Source organism: Haliotis cracherodii, unplaced genomic scaffold (assembly GCF_022045235.1).
Source record: "Haliotis cracherodii isolate W230 unplaced genomic scaffold, xgHalCrac1.p SCAF_12, whole genome shotgun sequence".
NCBI classification, from domain to species: Eukaryota; Metazoa; Mollusca; class Gastropoda; order Lepetellida; family Haliotidae; genus Haliotis; species Haliotis cracherodii.
The window spans coordinates 9,646,569-9,666,866 of NW_027266267.1; the positions used below are offsets into that span (position 1 = coordinate 9,646,569).

At 40.9% G+C, this 20,298-nt stretch overlaps 1 protein-coding gene and 1 pseudogene across 1 annotated transcript; both read left to right on the forward strand.

Annotated features, from left to right (window-relative positions):
- Positions 1–1,659: 1,659 nt before the first annotated feature.
- Positions 1,660–7,197, forward strand: LOC139457521 (methyltransferase-like protein 27). The gene is made up of 5 exons (XM_071238908.1): positions 1,660–1,767; positions 2,275–2,406; positions 3,126–3,264; positions 5,908–6,000; positions 6,959–7,197. The coding sequence occupies exons 1-5, from the start codon at positions 1,660–1,662 to the stop codon at positions 7,195–7,197; spliced, it is 711 nt and encodes a 236-aa protein (XP_071095009.1).
- Positions 7,198–13,521: 6,324 nt separating this feature from the next.
- Positions 13,522–19,956, forward strand: LOC139457522 (methyltransferase-like protein 27; annotated as a pseudogene).
- Positions 19,957–20,298: the final 342 nt, after the last annotated feature.

Consider the following 20,298-nt stretch of genomic DNA (forward strand, 5'->3'; position numbering starts at 1 on the left):
AGTGGCAAGCCTCGGAATTTTTCCACTTGTATCAACCCGTGTTGATATATCAAAAGACACGAGGTCGAGATTCTCTATTTATTTCATGCAGTTCTTGAAGCTAACATAACTTGAATCTATCCTCACTGCGCCAGCGTCAACTGCTTTCTGGTGCAAACGAGAGCAATTTTCTCGTCAATCACATCCGGAAATAATCAGGTCAGTGCATTTAACTACACATGAAACTTTCAATGATTTCATCTTATTTTCTCAGTATTTTCTTGACATTGAAGCACAATACCGTGATTGGGTGAAATATTAAGGTCAGAGGAGCTCGAGGTCATGCACAACGGAAATGACTTAGTGCATGTGGTTTTCCCTATTAGAAATAATGCATTGAACATCGAAGTGCTTATACATTCGTTATCAAGGTACCAAGCACATAGTACTTTCTGTTTCAATGCAATGTTACAAAATGCATGTGTTTTCTTCAATCTGGAAGTGCTTTAAACTTATTATAAAAGGCGTTCTTTATCAGGCATTTGTTACCAAAGGTGAAGCCATATCATTAAACCGAGAGTCTTTATGGCGTTGATATTCAGGTACCCAGTTGCTTTGGGCTTTCTGTTTCTTACGATTGTAGTGCATATTGAGAGTGCATATGTTTTCCATAACACATTCATAATATAAAGAGGTTATCACGCGAGTGTGTTTGGGGATGGTAAATATCCTGCATTAGGAATAGACATGGTATTTAGCTCGCAAAGGCTCGCTAAATGCATAGTGTATATTCCGAATAGAGGATATTTACCATCCCGAAACACACAAGCGTGATAACCTCTTTATCATATAATGTCATTCTTTAATTCTGTGCTTGAAAATGTGTTTTCCTGGAATGCGCGCATCAATATTTATTACGTCACAGGGTAAGTGATGTGTCAGACCGACAGTGACAGTATCCCATATACACTGTAGTTCCAACTGAAATCTGTTTCTTATACAATGGCAAAGCAACATATACGCAAAACAACAATTGTCTTTACATGCGTTTCGCGGCGATCCATCGGTCTGTCCGCTAGACTTACTACCCTTGGTCAAAGGGAATGTACTCTAACCCTAGTCTATGAGACTTCACGGCCACGCTCAGACTTTGTTGACAGTCGGCCTGTCCTATCATAACATTAAGTGCAGTCAGATGTACACACAGCGACAAAACGAAACAAGGTAACAATTCAAGCAACATATTTCGTCCAAATCCAACTATTTTAATTTGTGGAAAAGGTTTCAAGCCGCAGAGGTCGACAAGCACAGATATGATATACTGATCCCGCTTGGCTAGGCCTTGTGCCCTCGCAAAATTGTTGCGAAATTTATATCTCCAAAGTTGCCTCAGTCTCCTTATAAAATGCCTTAGCTACGTCACAGTTGGACACTGATTTTCAGTGTATTAAACTGTTCTTTTGATAATGAAAGCAATTATCCCTTTAGTTTATCCAGATTCCCGATGGTTAATTCTGACTTGGTCGCCGAATGATAAGGGCGACGCCATGTTTGTTTATAAACACTGAAAGTAGTCCCTACTTGACCTTTGATATTTGCATCGCTATCCGCATATGACCCCAACCTACCCATTATATGATAAATTATATCATTTTGCCTTTGCAAATCTTTAGTTTCAAAATGGAAAAAACGGGAAACTTCGCCTTTGGTGACTTTGACAAGCGAGATGGCATGACCCCAGGCCAAGTTGCCGAAGTCTTCACAAACGCCGCTGGCACTTACGATGAGGTGAGGTGAAAATCATCAGGCACGCAAACGTCACTTTAAAGAGTGTTGATTGTAAATGAGGTGAAAATCAGGCACGTCGAACGTCACGTAATAGGGTGTTGGTTGTACGCGAGATGAATGTCACCATGGACGCGAACGTCACATTATAGAGTACTGGTTGTAGATGAGGTGAATGTCATGGACATGAACGTCACATTATACAGTGTTGGTTGTAGGTGAGGTGAATGTCATGGACGTGAACGTCACATTATAGAGCGTTGGTTGTAGGTGAGGTGAATGTCATCAGGCACATGAACGTCACATAAGAGAGAGTTGGCTGTAGGCAAGGTGAATGTCATCAGGAACGTGGACGTCACATTATAGTGTTGGTTGTAGGTGAAATCTGTCATTTCATTAGAGTAATATATTTACAACGACAGATCTTTTCTTCAATACAACCACAAACATATTCTTTTCTTGATTGCCTGTCACCGTACCGCAACTTTAAAAGGATGTGTACATTTGTAGGTGTGGGGAAGCCGAAATTACAGAGACCATATATACATAGCCGAGGGTGTGGCTGACTACTTTCAGGCAGATGTGAGGGATTCTGTGAGAATTCTTGATGTTGGTGCTGGCACAGGAATGTTAGCGGAGCAGGTAAGCCCACTGTGTGGAATCCTCATGTTATTGAGTGAATGACTGAGTGAGTTGGTTTTAACGCCGATTTTTATTATTCCAGTTATATCACGGCGTGTAAGCTTAATGTGGGAGAAAAGCCCGAAGTGATGCAGGTCATCGACCACATAATGGAAACATAATCGGGGCAAACGGGATTCGAACCCACAATCATAGGTTTCTGGCGTGACCGAGGGATGCAACTCTGCACAGCGAATTGCAGCGCCTTAGACGACTGAGGATTCAGATAGCGTGAGATTGGGTGACAGGGATTCAGGTAGCGTGAGATTGGGTGACGGGGATTCAGGTAGCGTGAGATTGGGTGACTGGGATTCAGGTAGCGTGAGATTGGGTGACGGGGATTCAGGGGGTTTTGGCAATTATGCGTCACAAATCATGAATAAAAACGACAAAACATTTTCCATAGTTTCGATTATAGATATGTTAGAGGAATGGGAGGTTAACAATCAGCAGTGTTCGCTGAGGAAAATGATTTCGGCTGTATGTGTAAGTCTCTCTAAATAAAAAAATATGTTTAACTTACAGACTGGGGGAAACTTGTTGGTTTTGTGACTGAGAAATTCGATGGTGGGTGGGGAAAAAGAAGATGGGGGCTCTCGTGACAAAAAGAGTTTGTGAGATAATGATATGGGGAATATATGAAGACCGAAACAGTTTCAAATATTGATTATATGTTTCAGTTGTGGCCAAGAGGATTTAGGCAAATAGATGGCCTTGATCCATCAACTGGTATGATGACTGAAGCAATGAAGAAACGCGTGTACACAGATTACTACCTTGAGTTCATGGATGGACACACCATTACACAGCTGGACACAGGTGAAATGTTCTACAGATTTTGGTTTTCACCTCGGTAACATGACAATACGAATAACTTGTTTGATAGGCATTACTTAGAAGTTGGCGGATGACAAAATAGACTGAATTTTTATGGATAACAACTTCTTTAATACTTTCAAAAGCGACGTTTCGGTATAAGGTATAAGGATCTATACCGAAACGTCGCTTTTTACAGTATTAAAGAAGTTGTTATCCATAAAAATTCAGTCTATCATGACAATACGAGTTAGGAGTCAGACCATAAGAAATCATCACATGCTCGATTGTGATATCACCAACACACGTAAACAATGTGTACACACTGGCGACACTAGGTTAATCGTCGATGGCATTATATGTATTATATAGAGATTACTACACGAGTGCCTGTCAGTATTATATAGAGATTACTACACGAGTGCCTGTCAGATACCATTGATCTTACAATGAGTTGTTTCAAAACGTATCTAACGAGTGAAATCTGCTTCTTACAAACCCTAAAATCACACCTTTTTAGGATCGAATCGATGTATTGTGTCTATTCTCATGATTACAGTAGCGCATTAATACATAACGCCACTGTCATAAGTGATGTTATCCTATGTACTGCTTACTACTCATAAATAATGTGACCCAACACAAAAAGGTTTCCGCTAATCTGTGGATTAGCAAGGCGATGATGATAATGCAAACTAGACAAATACAAAGACCACGCTGGATGCTGAGTTAAAAGTTTACACCTCAAAGAAATTACCAAATATGTTGAACAATGTTTACTTCAGTTTGACATTACTACCGGTGACCGACTTTTACAAAATGGCGTTTTCACTGACAAGAGTACGCAGGATTTCCAGAGAAGGATATTCGTTGATTGAGAGGTCATATAAACATAAATGTGTCAAGTAATCAGAAGCATTCTGACAATCAGCGTACTGTTATTTGTTTACCATGTTTTCCAATGTAACAAAGAGAATAAATGAGAAATGCAGATAACTACCGTCGTCCTTGTGCGTGATTTAGCGTCAGTCATGGCGTCACACAGGACGGAAAATTTTACTTTTTCTGTTGAATTTACCACATCATTGTAATGTATATATTTGAAATTCCGTAATTAATGCAACGATTCTCTTCCAATGAATATTCTCAAACGCGTGATCGAGCCAATGTATGCAACAATTAGACGAAAGTACCACTAAAAATGCTACACAGTGTCAAATCTGAATTTTGCTTTGTTTACATTTCAGCAAGAACAGTTTTCCGAGAACAGTATTCGTTTCCACACCTAATTTATTTCACATGAGCTCGTCTGGATAATTGGCATTGGTGACAAAGACCATTTTGTCATTTGTTTCTAAAATGCATGAGGATTTCAAGGATCTATGTACGGCAGCTGAGTTCGAAACTATCGGCATTTTGTAAACACAATCAAATATGGCGGAACGTACACGTGGGCGTTCGTGTATGCGTATTTTCCAAAACATTCTAAACGATTCTAGGCTTATCAGCGACGTTTCAGACTTTTCATTAGTAATTTGATACAAGTGATCACTAATATGCTATTTTTCTACTTAAATTATTCAGACCCGTAAAGATTCCGGGATAGAATAGGTCTTCAGTAACCCATGCTTGCCGTAAAAGGCGACCAATGGGTAGTCAGGGTCGGTGACTTAGTTGATGCACGTCATCGATCCCAATATTGCATGGATTGATGTTCATGATATTAACCACTGAATTGTCTGGTCCAGACTCGATTATTTACAGATCGCTGTCATACAGCTGGAATATTGCTGAGTGCGGCGTTAAACAACAAATTTAGATTTCTAAGCACTTAGTAAATTACGCTGTGAATTGTGGTTTGGGGCGATTTACGGTGTACCTAATTTTCAGAAGTCACTTTCAGTAATTTTGCTTTTGCCGAAAATGACAGTAAATGATAAACAGAAGGGGGGATTCAAAACTGTGAAGTGTATTTGTTTGCGTGATGTATAAAGATTCGACTTTCAAGTGAGGGTTGAAGAGGAGGGACATATGTGTGGCTGTGGCATCCAGGGGGTGCATTACGCTCTAAAAAACGATAACGTTGACAAAACAAAAGATGATGTAACTGATAATAATAACAAATAAACTCGCAGTCGAGGGCGAGTTTGTTTAGTAGTAGTTCTATCAGTAGTAGTAGTAGTAGTAGTACTAGTAGTAGTAGTAATAGTAGTAGTAGTAATTCATATGGGTCAACACAGACGTAGGTGAACATTCGACTGAAGCCCGAGCAACTTATCAATGAGTTTCAATTAGAGAAGTAGTCCGTCATCATCTGACCTCAGGTCATCACCATAGAGCAGCCAATCTCGGACCTGAAATTCGATCTCACACATTTGTTTGACACCAGTTATCTCAAATGGGTTTCCCACCAACAGGTGTGTAAGAAAGGTTTATGACTGGTGGTTATTACTGGCAGGAAATGAATGAGGCACTAATTAAATATCGAGTGATGGTATTGACCTTTACTGCGGGTAAAGAATGAATGTATGTATGTGTGCGTTCGTGCGTGCGTGCGTGCGTGCGTGCGAGCATGCGTTTGTTGGTGTGTGTGTTTGTGTGTGATGGTTTTGTGTATATATAAATATCAATATCCTCCACTTTCAGACAGCTACAACTGTTTGGTTGCTGCTGCTGCTTTCAACACAGGTCTTGTACCCTGTGCTGCTCTACTGGAGATTACACGACTGGTGAAGCCAGGTAACAAAGTTTTACTTTCCCTTCACTCACTGGACATGAATCATATGTGTCTTTCCAGTAGGAGTTTACAGACACTGCATTACCTCCATTTTAGGACTTTCTTCATAATTATGTCCGGGGGACCAACTAATATGTAATGATTTCAAAGAATCCCACATTGAACAGACACGCCGTGACGCAACTGGGATACTGTGTAAAACACTCACTCGGTTATTTCGAGGAGGGTGAGGCTGTGGCTTTGCTTTTGTTTCTCTGGTTACAGCAAAGCAGATATTTATTTAACTAGTTTTGCTAATCGTTTTCAAGGTAACCATATCATCACCCACAAATAAACACACCCTTTCCTTCACCATTTTCCTTTGACACTATACAGAATCACGCACACCTCCTACATATAAATACATCTTATTCTTCACATGCTACTTTACCCTTTTCCTTCATAACATTATGTTTTTAACACATTGTTTTCTATGTTTTTTGCTTTGAATTTCTTGTTCTTGTGCCAGCAACCCTTGAGTGGGGACAACAGAAATGGGCTAAAGGCATTGTAGCAATATGGGCAAACGAACCTGGGTAGTAACCACAATCCCCTGAAGGTGGATATTATGTTGTACACGTTGCATAGTTTGTTTGGTTCTACCAGGGATACTATCATGAAAAACTGAAATATTTGAAGCCCTGAAGTTTTGAAAGTTCTTCAACATATTCGCATGATGTACAAATAGGTTCGTTTTACTTTTCATTAAATCTGACATCCAGGAGATCCATTTTAGCTCTCCTGACTGTTGCTGTGTCAAAGTGTATTTTAACCTAATAAACAAATCAGTGAGAAATAAGGACATCGTGTCTGAAACTATTTCAGCAAATATATTTCCAAAGTTCTAAGCTATTGAGTAAATCACATACAGTGTAGTATTGTTTAGCGAACCGACCTGATGTTCGGTGATGTCTATTACAGGAGGTCTGATATGCTTCGGGATTCCTGACGCTCGATTCACTGACGTAAAGGAATACATCAACAGACTGGAACCTCTGATGCAGCAGATGGAGGAGGATGGGCTGTGGCAACTGTTGGACAAGAAACACTATGATGACTTTTATGACAATGCAAATCCTGGAAATGTCTTCAGATATATTGTTCGTGCTTCTAATGTCGATGTAAAACAATACGTAGAAACGCTTTGTCAGTCATGTTGACGTTCTTTCACTGGATACAACAATGTTGAATAAATCCATGAATTATTATAACAGCTGTAGTGGTGTAGCATGTACATATTTATTCAATTATTACTGAAACAATATCCCCTCATTACAAAGCACGTTGCAGAGACTGGTATGCACAGTTTAACAGATTATGAAACCTCGTTTGCTCATTTTTTTCAGTCGGAGCTGTTTGTCCGTCTACTATAATCTTGCAACTAGGTGGCGCTCTCCTATATGAAACAATACAATATCTCTCCTCAGTGTATTTACTTTCCGTTTGTTAACTAATAAAATCCTTCTATTGTACAGGTCTTTCATGGTCTTTAATTAGTTTTTCCCTGAAAAAGGAACGTACTTTGGAGATTTATTGGCTTTCACACCCTGAGTTGCACTCTGGTTTTCTTTGCAAAGAATGTTTTGTGTTTGTGCAGTCTTGTGCCACACAATCAGTACAACATTACTTAACAAGTGGGACAGACGGGCTATATCTAAGGGTCGTGGTGGGTGTCCTGGACAATAATAAGATAAAAGTAAAAATGATTTGCCTCCCTCCACCTTAAAAAGAACAGAAATGTACGTTTGAATTACTGATTGTAAAGTAAAACCCCCCAGAAAATCCCAGGCAACCACTGGAGTTAAAACAACTTTCTTATGAAGCGGGCTAGAGGATGTAACTTCCTGCATTAAAGCTCTACGTCTGTGGACATATGGTTTCCAAATCCATAACTTGAGTAATACAACCAGAAGTGTATATCTCCTTTTCATGAAGGTGGATTTGTTTTGTTTTATGGTTCAATTACAGGAGACAGGATATCATTAAAAATGGAAGTTCTCATTAAAGTACACTGAGGCAAGTACTACCTCAGACTATGAGTTGTGTGTTGGCAGTTGAAGATCCTCCGGTTCCTGCATCATCTTCGGGGCTCTCTCTATCCCAAGAGCACCACTCAACACCTCTTAGCACTGGTAAAGGAAAGAGTATCACGCCCTTTCCTTTCAATTGTTGACAGAGCGAAAGCCAGTTTTGTCCACATCTATGTCGAGAGAATACCTAGTCACTTTGATGCCTGCGGAAATATGATACCTGTTTGTGTATCTGGTTCAAATGCATCCTGTAAGCATGGGAAGTACATGTTCTGTGATATATGCAAACAAATATTTTGCCCAGTGTGCATTATATGCACGCAACTAGTAGACACTCTCATGCACGAACCGCTGCTGTAAACATTTTCAGTTTGCTGTCAGTGATTACAGAAAAAAGTGCTCCCGGAATTTTTACCTCATGGTGGCGTCGATTGTATGGATTACCAATCGTCTCCATGGCGGCTAAGGTTCAACCCATGAAAGACTGAATAAGAAACGCATTCAGTACATGAGTGTTTCAGTGTCTTTTCTCACCAGTTAAAAGCAACAGAGATTGAGATAGTTAGGGAGGTAGACGGGAAGTAACAATGACAGAGACTTGAAGTGACAATGACTAGGACAATGACAAAGAAAAAGACATACTGTAATTCCAGTTCCGGTTCATCTACATTTCAAAACTGAGGCAGCCGTAAAATCCTTCCGTTTACTCAAACCCATTTTTAACATGGAGGGAGACGAATGTGAGAATACCAACTGAGCTGTAAATATAGGCGACACAGAGTATAGTCTGTTCAAATTAGGTTGCAGGTCATGCACATAGAAACCGGTGAACGTGTTGTGAAATTTCCACTGGCAACAACAGACGACTTGTTCTATTGAAACAGAGTTTCATGACGCTTGTTGATTCATAAGGTTCTGATCTCATAACCTGTCAAGTCACCCAACGTTGGAGTAGAAAGGTCTGAGTGGAGGTAACTTTAGCCACCCTAGGAATGTGCCCTTACCAATATCCTTGTCAGACACAGTTTAAAAAGTTCTGACAAGTCGGTTTCTGAAACTTATATATAACTTGAGTGGAGTAGAGAATGATGTCTACGTCCAAGTTGCCTAATAGTCAAAAACTGGTTCTTGGCTACACATTCTGGAAGAGGTCATTTCAAGCTAGCAGTTCACTCCCTTGTTCCCTGCCCTCCTCAATCTTCTTTCAGCGTAGTTCTCTCCCTTGTTCCCTGCCCTCCTCAATCCTCTTTCTGCGTAGTTCTCTCCCTTGTTCCCTGCCCTCCTCAATCTTCTTTCTGCGTAGTTCTCTCCCTTGTTCCCTGCCCTCCTCAATCTTCTTTCAGCGTAGTTCTCTCCCTTGTTCCCTGCCCTCCTCAATCTTCTTTCAGCGTAGTTCTCTCCCTTGTTCCCTGCCCTCCTCAATCTTCTTTCAGCGTAGTTCTCTCCCTTGTTCCCTGCCCTCCTCAATCCTCTTTCTGCGTAGTTCTCTCCCTTGTTCCCTGCCCTCCTCAATCTTCTTTCTGCGTAGTTCTCTCCCTTGTTCCCTGCCCTCCTCAATCTTCTTTCAGCGTAGTTCTCTCCCTTGTTCCCTGCCCTCCTCAATCCTCTTTCTGCGTAGTTCTCTCCCGTGTTCCCTGCCCTCCTCAATCTTCTTTCTGCGTAGTTCTCTCCCTTGTTCCCTGCCCTCCTCAATCTTCTTTCAGCGTAGTTCTCTTCCTTGTTCCCTGCCTACTTCAATCTTCTTTCTGCGTAATTCTCTCACTTGTTCCCTGCCAACACAATGTGTCCGATTCCGCTTATAGCATCACTTGTGGAAACCTAAGCGTTCTGTGGTATCACCCCAACATATATCCATTACAATCATCACAAATATAGGTTTATTTTACCTTCGGTATTAAACTGTCTAGAAATTTAACAATAATCTACAAAAAAACATCCCCTTACTATTTGACGAGAAGCAATGAAATTAAAACCAAGATGTAGCAAGGTGTTTAGTACTGTGTGGCCTGTTTTTTACTTCAGTTCTTCAAGGCTATTACAATATAACGTATTGTGCTATTACTAACATAATGCGTTGCATCTTGATCATGGATGACAATGAGGTACTTGGACATATCATGGGTATCTTATCGGAGATATGTCCTGAATAGACCCGTTTTAACATTGATAAGCCATTGAAGGTTCAAAATCATCGTCAAGGTCAACGATTGAAAAGAAATAATCCTTTAACATCTCACTAGAGTCGGAATACACATATCCACTATGCTCCACCTCCAGCCTAAACTGTGCTCACTCAGACAACCTCAGACAAACTCACTTCATCTTAGAGGGCAACTTGATTTGTTCATTATTTACACTTTTCGCAGCCGAAAATGACTATAGATCGCGTTGCAAATCTAGAAGGGATGTTTACATTGTAAGGCATTGTTTAACGTGCAGCATTTGTGAATAAAAGTATTTGTCAGACAAACTATTCTTTATCCTAGACACCTCAGCGACCAGGAAAACTATTTCAACATTGTCACAGTAGTGTAATATGAATAATGTACAAATATATTGTTGACACTTTCAGTATAAAGTTCTATTTAGCAAATAATGAAATAGATACAAAATGATATGGTCAATATCAGTTATTTAATCTTATTTATTTATTTCGACACTCTCTCTATTAATATAACGCAAACAGCATTTATTTACCAGTGAACAGACCAAAGCTTGTTTAATTTACTGAGGACAGCATTTATGCAGTCTTAAGTGTAGAATTAATTCAAGTAATACACACATTCAATTCACTTTCACATGCCCTGGTGACCACACATCACACACCAGATGTTTTGCTCTACTAAATATTTCTATCTAAAGTCATCAAATGCTATTTCCTGTTTTATTATGCCTCAAAGTTAGATTGACCAATCAGAGAGCAGAACTACTGACCCCACATGAGCCCGTATACCGTCAATAAAAATGAAAGATGGTTGTTACTGACATAATATGAGACCGTATACCTAATGATGAGGAAAATCCGTTTCACCATCACTTTGCCCTTGTTTTCTAAATAAGACCTCATTTTCTTGTTATCAAATTCACGACCTTTGTCAGATCGTATATTTCGTGGTAGAGTAGCACGGGAAAATATATTCTTCATGGCCTTGACAACCGCATCTGGTGTTTTATTTTTAAGGGGCTCGACCCACAGAAACCGTGTAAAAACATTTATAGCTATGAATAAGTTCTTCACTCCGTCATTGTCCGAGGCTATGTTAGATACATCAATATCCCATCAAGCATTGAGGCCTGAAGCCACGACTCTGTTCCACTTGAACTTGTATCTTAAAGGCCACTGAAGCGAATATGCTTCTTGAGAATTTAGCCAGTTCTTTATGTTTTGTAAACGTATATCAAATTTCCCCTCCTTTTTGACAATGTGATACAGCTTATTGGGCCCAGAAAAGGAAGCTGGGTGTTTGGGATTGAAATAAATACCAGATCAGCCGGCATGGTTACACGTGAAGTGAAGCATAATCGTTGAAAATAGAGCTTATATGTTTATCCACTACATAGTCATTCATAACTATGGAGAAGGAGCTTGGTTACATTCAATGACAAAACACGCTCGTATATGTGTATGTTAACTCGTGGATACAGAGGACTGCCTTCCTCAACGGTTTGTTTACACTACTGTTTGCCTTCAGTGGACAAGGCTGCTATGTGACCTAGTCCGTCACGGTGTTGTAAAGACCTGTGCCCTACTGGTCATGTCTATTTTTAGCGTGACGTCGTTCATTAACCAATCAGATTGCCGTGCCTCAGGTCAATGAGTGCAAAGTGATAGTGAACTGGCTTTTCCTTATCATCATATACCGTCAGTAACAGCCATTCTGAATTTTCCAACAACCACCTCACGTATTTCACATGGAAATCCTGGTATCGACACTGTTTTGTGTTTTAATATCATTAATTGTGAAACGTGACGCCAATGACGGAACATGGCAATGGAATATATAGCAGCCTGTCGTTAGGGGAAAGCGTGCTGCTATTAAGTTACAGAGGCCCACAGATTTCTGTTAACATGCGGGCATTTTTATGACAATTCTGTCCGTTTTAGCTATAGTACTTTAAACGTTTACATTTAGTGGATTATATATTCCATTGTTAACGTTTATGTTTACATTGAAGCGTTGTTGTAACGGACATATATGGTCCTGTTGTTTATACCGGTTGTTAGTGTCAAGTAATCATTTTGACATGACATGTGCAACAAAGATACCAAAAGGTGTAAACAATTCGTTTTGGTGTCTTTAGTTGCCGTATACGGTGTCATATTATGTTACCAGGAAAATATGACACCGTATACGGCAACTAACGACACTATAACTAAAAGTATTGTCTCAAATATTGGAAACATAAATAGAGGTTATCACGCGAGTGTGTTTGGGGATGGTAAATATCCTGCATTAGGAATAAACATTGTACTTAGCGAGCCTTGGCGAGCTAAATACATATTGTTTATTCCTAATACAGGATATTTACCATTCCTAAACACATAAGCGTGATAACCTCTTTATCATATAATGTCATTCTTCAATTCTGTTCTTGAAAATCGCTTCCCCTCACTCACAAACATTACCTAAACATTGCGAGTTTTCCTGGAATGCGCGCATTAATATTTATTACGTCAGAGGGTAAGTGATGTGTCAGTCGGACAATGACAGTAGATAATACAGTTCCCAGTGAAATCTGTTTCTTATACAGTTGCGAAGCAACATATACGCAAAACAACAATTGTTTTTACTTGCCTTTCGCGGCAATCCATCGGTCTGTCCGCTAGAGTACCTGCCCTTTGTCAAAGGGAAGCTACTCTAACCCGAGTCTATGAGACGTCACGGCCACGTTCAGACGTTGTTGACAGTCGGCCTGTCCTATCATAACGTTAAGTGCAGCCAGATGTACACACAGCAACAAAACGAAACAAGGTAACAATTCAAGCAACATATTTCGTCCAAATCCAACTAATTTGTGGTAAAAGTTTCAAGCCACAGAGGTCGACAAGCACAGATATGGCCACTGATCCCGCTTGGTTAGGCCTTGTGCCCTCGCAAAATTGATGCGAAATTTATATCTCCTAAGTTGCCTCAGTCTCCTTATAAAATGCCTTAGCTACGTCACAGTTGGACACTGATTTTCAGTACACTAGACAGTTCTTTTGATAATGAGAGCAATTATCCCTTTAGTTTATCCAGATTCCCGATGGTTAATTCTGACGCGATCGCCGAATGACAAGGGCAACGCCATGTTTGTATATAAACACTGAGAGTAGTCCCTACTTGACCTTTGATATTTGCATCTCTATCCGCATATGACCCCAACGAATATCGTTTTTATCCGTTGGCTTTCTCCTGCCGAGAAACCTACCCATTTCATGATAAATTATATTATTTTGCCTTTAGCTTCAAAATGGAAAACACAGGAAACTTAGGAAGCTTTTGGTGACTTTGACAAGAGAGATGGCATGACCCCAGGCCAAGTTGCCGAAGTCTTCACAAACGCCGCTGGCACTAACGATGAGGTGAGGAAATTTATCATCAGGCACGTGAACGTCACATTATAGAGTGTTGGTTGTAGGTGAGGTGAATGTCATCATGGACGTGAACGTCACATTATAGAGTGTTGGTTGTAAATGAGGTGATTGTCATCAGGCAGGTGAATGTCACATTATAGAGTATTGGTTGTTGGTGAGGTGAATGTCAGCAGGCACGTGAATGTCACGATATAGAGTGTTGGTTGTAAATGAGGTGATTGTCATCATGGACGTGAATGTCACATTATAGAGTGTTGGTTGTAAATGAGGTGAATGTCATCATGGACGTGAACGTCACATTATAGAGTGTTGGTTGTAAATGAGGTGATTGTCATCAGGGACGTGAACGTCACATTATAGAGTGTTGGTTGTAGGTGAGGTGATTGTCATCAGGCACGTGAACGTCACATTATAGAGTGTTGGTTGTAGGTGAGATGAATGTCATCAGGCAGGTGAACGTCACATTATAGAGTGTTGGTTGAAGGAGAGGTGATTGTCATCAGGCACGTGAACGTCACATTATAGAGTGTTGGTTGTTAATGAGGTGATTGTCATCAGGCACGTGAACGTCACATTAGAGAGTGTTGGTTGTAGGTGAGGTGAATGTCATCAGGCACGTGAACGTCACATTGTAGAGTATTGGTTGTAAATAAGGTGAATGAAATCAGGCACGTGAACGTCACGTTATAGAGTGTTGGTTGTAGGTGAAGTGAATATCATCATGGACGTGAACGTCACATTATAGAGTGTTGGTTGTAAATGAGGTGAATGTCATCATGGACGTGAACGTCACATTATAGAGTGTTGTCTGTAGGTGAGGTGAATGTCATCATGGACGTGAACGTCACATTATAGAGTGTTGTCTGTAGGTGAGGTGAATGTCATCATGGACGTGAACGTCACATTATGGATCGTTGGTTGTAGGTGAGGTGAGTGTCATCATAGACGTGAACGTCATATTTTAGGATGTTGGCTGTAGGTGAGGTGAATTTCATCATGGACGTGAACGTCACATTATGGATCGTTGGTTGTAGGTGAGGTGAATGTCATTATGGACGTGAACGTCACATTATAGAGGGTTGGTTGTAGCTTCCAATATTGCATCACAATCCTGTTTACCCCCAGTAAGGTAGTCGTATCACCCCCAGCTGCACAGTGTAACGAGGCCTTAACAGTATATTATTGACTTCAGCTCATGGAGACGAGCAGTTTCAATTAAACAACAAAAAGCGTTATTCTCATTCTCTGATCATTGTCTTTTTCTGAGTATTTTCTGTCATCAATATATCCACGGCCTCGATTCATCTTAACAGAACCTATGCTGTTTCTAAGGTCCTCTTCATCAATCTTCATTCTAACTTTCTATAAATGTCAAAACATATTTAATTAGGTATTTATAAATACGTCATATCCACAACAGATACTGAGATCGTTTGTTTAATATGCTAATCAAAAGATGTTGCCGTCAATAGTTATACATAAATGTATAGATAGGCCAACAATTCCTACATACACATAAACTTCCTTCCTCTTCGCTTCCTACATAACACGATACATTGCAAATAAACATACGGGGGCATGGGTCGTCTAAGGCGCCGCGATTCGCTGTGCAGAGTTGCGTCCCTTGGGCACGCCAGAAAACTATGGTTGTGTGTTCGAATCCCGGTTCGCCCCGATTATGTTTCTAGGTTTGTCAGCACCATACATGTGCTCTTGGGTTTCACCCAAGTGGTAAACGTCTGGGACCTGCATCACTTCGGGCTTTCCTCCCACATTCAGCTGACACGCCGTGATATAACTGGAATAATGTTAAAAGCAGCGTTAAACCAAACTCATTCCCTCACTCAAATAAACATACCCACATAATGATTAATCGACCAAATTGATTGTGTTTCCAGGCTCGTTGGCTGTGTTGACGGCATGTCAGCGTACCGCGGCTTTAAACAGATGTTATACGTTTACAGGTGTGGACAGCCCGAAATTACAGAGACGTTACAAACGTAACTGAGTCCGTAGCTGACTACTTTCAAGGGGAAGTGAGGGCATCTGTGAGAATCATTGATGTTGCTGCTGGCACGGGGATGTTAGCAGAGCAGGTGAGCCCTCTGTCAGTGCTTATTTAGTGTTACTTGTGGAGTCGGAAAGTGATTCAACTCACAAAAGGTTGAGAATCGTAAGGTTCATGCCATGTAAGTTATGATTACAGGGATTCAGTTAGCGTGGGATTGGGTGACAGGGATTCAGGTAATGTGAGATTGGGCGACAGTTATTCAGCTTTTGTGTGATTGCGAGGCAAGGATTCAGTTAGTTTTAGATTTCGTGACAGGGATTCAGTTAGTTTGAGATTGGGTAACAGGGATTCGGTTAGTGTGAGATTGGGTGACAAGGATTCAGGTAATGTGAAATTGGGTGACAGAAATTCAGTTACTGTAGGATTCGGCGGCAAGGATTCAGTTAGTGTGGGATTGGGTGACAGGAATTCATTTAGTGTGAGATTTGGTGACAGGGATTCAGATAATGTGGGATTGGATGACAGGAATTCAGTAGGTGTAGGATTGGGTGACAGGGATTAAGTTAGTGTGGGACTGGGTGACAGGGATTTTGTGAGTGTGGGATTGGGTGACAGGGATTCATTTAGTGTGAGATTTGGTGACAGGGATCCAGATAGTGTGGGATTGGGTGACAGGGATTCATTTAGTGTGAGATTTGGTGACAGGGATCCAGATAGTGTGGGATTGGGTGACAGGGATTCAGGTAATGTGAGATTGGGCGACAGTTATTCAGCTTTTGTGTGATTGCGAGGCAAGGATTCAGTTAGTTTTAGATTTCGTGACAGGGATTCAGTTAGTTTGAGATTGGGTAACAGGGATTCGGTTAGTGTGAGATTGGGTGACAAGGATTCAGGTAATGTGAAATTGGGTGACAGAAATTCAGTTACTGTAGGATTCGGCGGCAAGGATTCAGTTAGTGTGGGATTGGGTGACAGGAATTCATTTAGTGTGAGATTTGGTGACAGGGATTCAGATAATGTGGGATTGGATGACAGGAATTCAGTAGGTGTAGGATTGGGTGACAGGGATTAAGTTAGTGTGGGACTGGGTGACAGGGATTTTGTGAGTGTGGGATTGGGTGACAGGGATTCATTTAGTGTGAGATTTGGTGACAGGGATCCAGATAGTGTGGGATTGGGTGACAGGGATTCATTTAGTGTGAGATTTGGTGACAGGGATCCAGATAGTGTGGGATTGGGTGACAGGGATTCATTTAGTGTGAGATTTGGTGACAGGGATTCAGATAGTGTGGGATTGGATGACAGGATTTCAGTTAGTGTGGGATTGGGTGACAGGGATTAAGTTAGTGTGGGACTGGGTGATAGGGATTTTGTTAGTGTGGGATTGGGTGACAGGGATTCATTTAGTGTGAGATTTGGTGACAGGGATCCAGATAGTGTGGGATTGGGTGACAGGGATTAAGTTAGTGTGGGACTGGGTGATAGGGATTTTGTGAGTGTGGGATTGGGTGACAGGGATTCATTTAGTGTGAGATTTGGTGACAGGGATTCAGATAGTGTGGGATTGGATGACAGGACTTCAGTTAGTGTGGGATTGGGTGACAGGGATTCAGGTAATGTGAAATTGGGTGACAAGGAATTCAGCTACTGTAGGATTGGGAGGCAAGGTTTCAGTTAGTATGAGATTGGGTGACAAGGATTCAGTTAGTGTGGGATTGGGTGACAGGAATTCAGTTAGTGTGGGATTGGGTGACAGGGATTCAGTTAGTGTGGGACTGGGTGACAGGGATTTTGTTAGTGTGGGATTGGGTGACAGGGATTCATTTAGTGTGAGATTTGGTGACAGGGATTCAGATAGTGTGGGATTGGGTGACAGGAATTCAGTTAGTGTGGGACTGGGTGACAGGGATTCAGGTAATGTGAAATTGGGTGACAGGAATTCAGCTACTGTAGGATTGGGCGGCAAGGATTCAGTTAGTATGAGATTGGGTGAGAAGGATTCAGTAAGTGTGGGATTGGGTGACAGGAATTCAGTTAGTATGGGATTGGGTGACAAGGATTCAGTTAGTGTGTGATTGGGTGACAGGGATTCAGGTAATGTAAAATTGGGTGACAGGAATTCAGTTACTGTAGGATTGGGTGGCAAGGATTCAGTTAGTGTGCGATTGGGTGACAAGGATTCAGTAAGTGTGTGGTTGGGTGACAGGGATTCATTTAGTGTGAGATTTGGTGACAGGGATTTAGATAGTGTGGGATTGGGTGACAGGAATTCAGTTAGGGTGGGATTGGGTGACAGGAATTCAGTTAGTGTGTGATTGGGTGACAGGGATTCAGGTAATGTAAAATTGGGTGACAGGAATTCAGTTACTGTAGGATTGGGTGGCAAGGATTCAGTTAGTGTGCGATTGGGTGACAAGCATTCAGTTAGTGTGTGGTTGGGTGACAGGGATTCATTTAGTGTGAGATTTGGTGACAGGGATTTAGATAGTGTGGGATTGGGTGACAGGAATTCTGTTAGTGTGGGATTTGGTGACAGGGATTCAGATAGTGTGGCACCGGGTGACAGGGATTCAGTTAGTGCTGGATTATGTCATAGCGGAAACAGCTTAATAAAGTATATGATGTTTCAGATGTGGAAAAGAGGATTTAGGCGAATAGACGGTTTTGATCCATCCACGGGTATGATGACAGAACTGGACTTCATGGATGGAAACATCATTAACAAACTGGACACAGGTGATATGTTAGAAAGAAATTCGATAATCGGAGAGAGAGAGAGAGAGAGAGAGAGAGAGAGAGAGAGAGAGAGAGAGAGAGAGAGAGAGAGAGAGAGAGAGAGAGAGAGAGAGTTGGGGAAAAGAGGGGGAGGGTCGGGGACACATGGAGAGAGAAAGAGTTTCCTTCACTGACACTGGGAAATGGGAGAGACCACCTTGTTTGAGAAGTTTCGAGAAGAGAAAGTTTATGAGAATTATCGATGTATCGTTCCTTTATTTTCAGACACGTACGACTGTTTGGTGGTAACTGGTGGTTTTAACACTGGTTTAATACCTTGTGCTGCTTTAATGGAGATGGTGCGACTGGTTAAGCCAGGTGACGTAGTTATATTTTCCTTATACTTTCTGTAGAAATGGTATACACGAATCATATGTACTTCATGCATGAATTTGCAGAGAAGCCCCCAAGAGTACCTTTATTATATTACTTATTTTTTATTTATGTGACAGGGACCACTTAATAAGTGGTGATATCAAAGAATCCCAAATACAACCACATTGTATTCACACATATATTCCAGTCAGACGATTGTATCAGAAATATTATCAGGTAAGCATGGCCAGAAATACATGTATGCATATTAATTAATACGAATACAAACATCGATTACTTTCAACAGGTGTACATCAAGTCGAGTCTGAGAAGGTTCGGTTTGTCTCGACTTTGTATTAGTTTTTCATGCCTTGATATGACTGGACTAAAAGCAACGTTAAGCCCAAATCACTCAATTATTTCGAGGGTGAGGCTGTGTCTTAGCGTGTGTTTCTTCTTTAAAAGCAAACTGTTCTTTTCAACTTTTCAACTTTCAACAATCTGAGAACCAAGACCTATTTTAGCTCTCTTAACCGTTGCTGTGTCAAACAAAATAGGGAGTGAGTGAGTTGGGTTAAACGCCGCTTTAACAGTATTCCAGTTATATCACAGCGTGTCAGATTAATGTGGGAGGAAAGCCCGAAGTGATGCAGGTCTCAGACGTTTACCACTTCGGTGAAACCCACGAGCACGGGTATGGTGCTGACAAACCTAGAAACATAATCGGGGCGAAGCGGGGTTCGAACCCACAATCATAGGTTTCTGACGTGTTCAAGGGACGCAACTCTGCACAGCGAATCGCGGCGCCTTTGACGACTGGGCCACCCGTGCCTCGTCAAACATAATAAACGAATGAGTGAGAATTTAGAGCCTCGTGTTTGAAACTATGAATATTTCATCAAATAAATGTAAAAAAGTTGAAAGCTATTGTGTAAATCCCATAGTACTGACTTGTTAACGGTTACAATTGTTTATTACAGGAGGTCTAATATGTTTTGGGATCCTAAACCCTCGCTTCACTGAGGTGAAGGAATACATCAACAGACTGGAACCTCTGATGCAGCGGATGGAGCAGGATGGGCTGTGGAAACTGTTGGACAAGAAACATTATGATGACTCTTATGACAATACAAATCCTGGAAATATCTTCAGATATATTGTTCGTACGTCTGATGTCGATGTAAAACAATATGTAGACAAGCTTTGTTGACGTTCTTTCACTGGATACAACAATGTTGAAATAAATCCATGAATTATTATAATAGCTGTAGTGGTGTAGTGATGTAGCATTATATACATTAATCCAATTATAACAATATCCTCTCGTCATAAAGCATGTTTTGTAAAAGGGTATGCATAGTTTTATAGATTATGCCACGTATGAGATTAAGTCGGTACAGCTGTAACAGCTGTGGTGGTGTAACGTGAACCTATTTATCCAATTATTACTGAAACAATATCCTCTCGGCAGAAAGCATGTTTTGTAAAACGGTATGCATAGTTTTTTAGATTGTACCACCTCTTCCAATCATATATATAGATTTCTATGTGC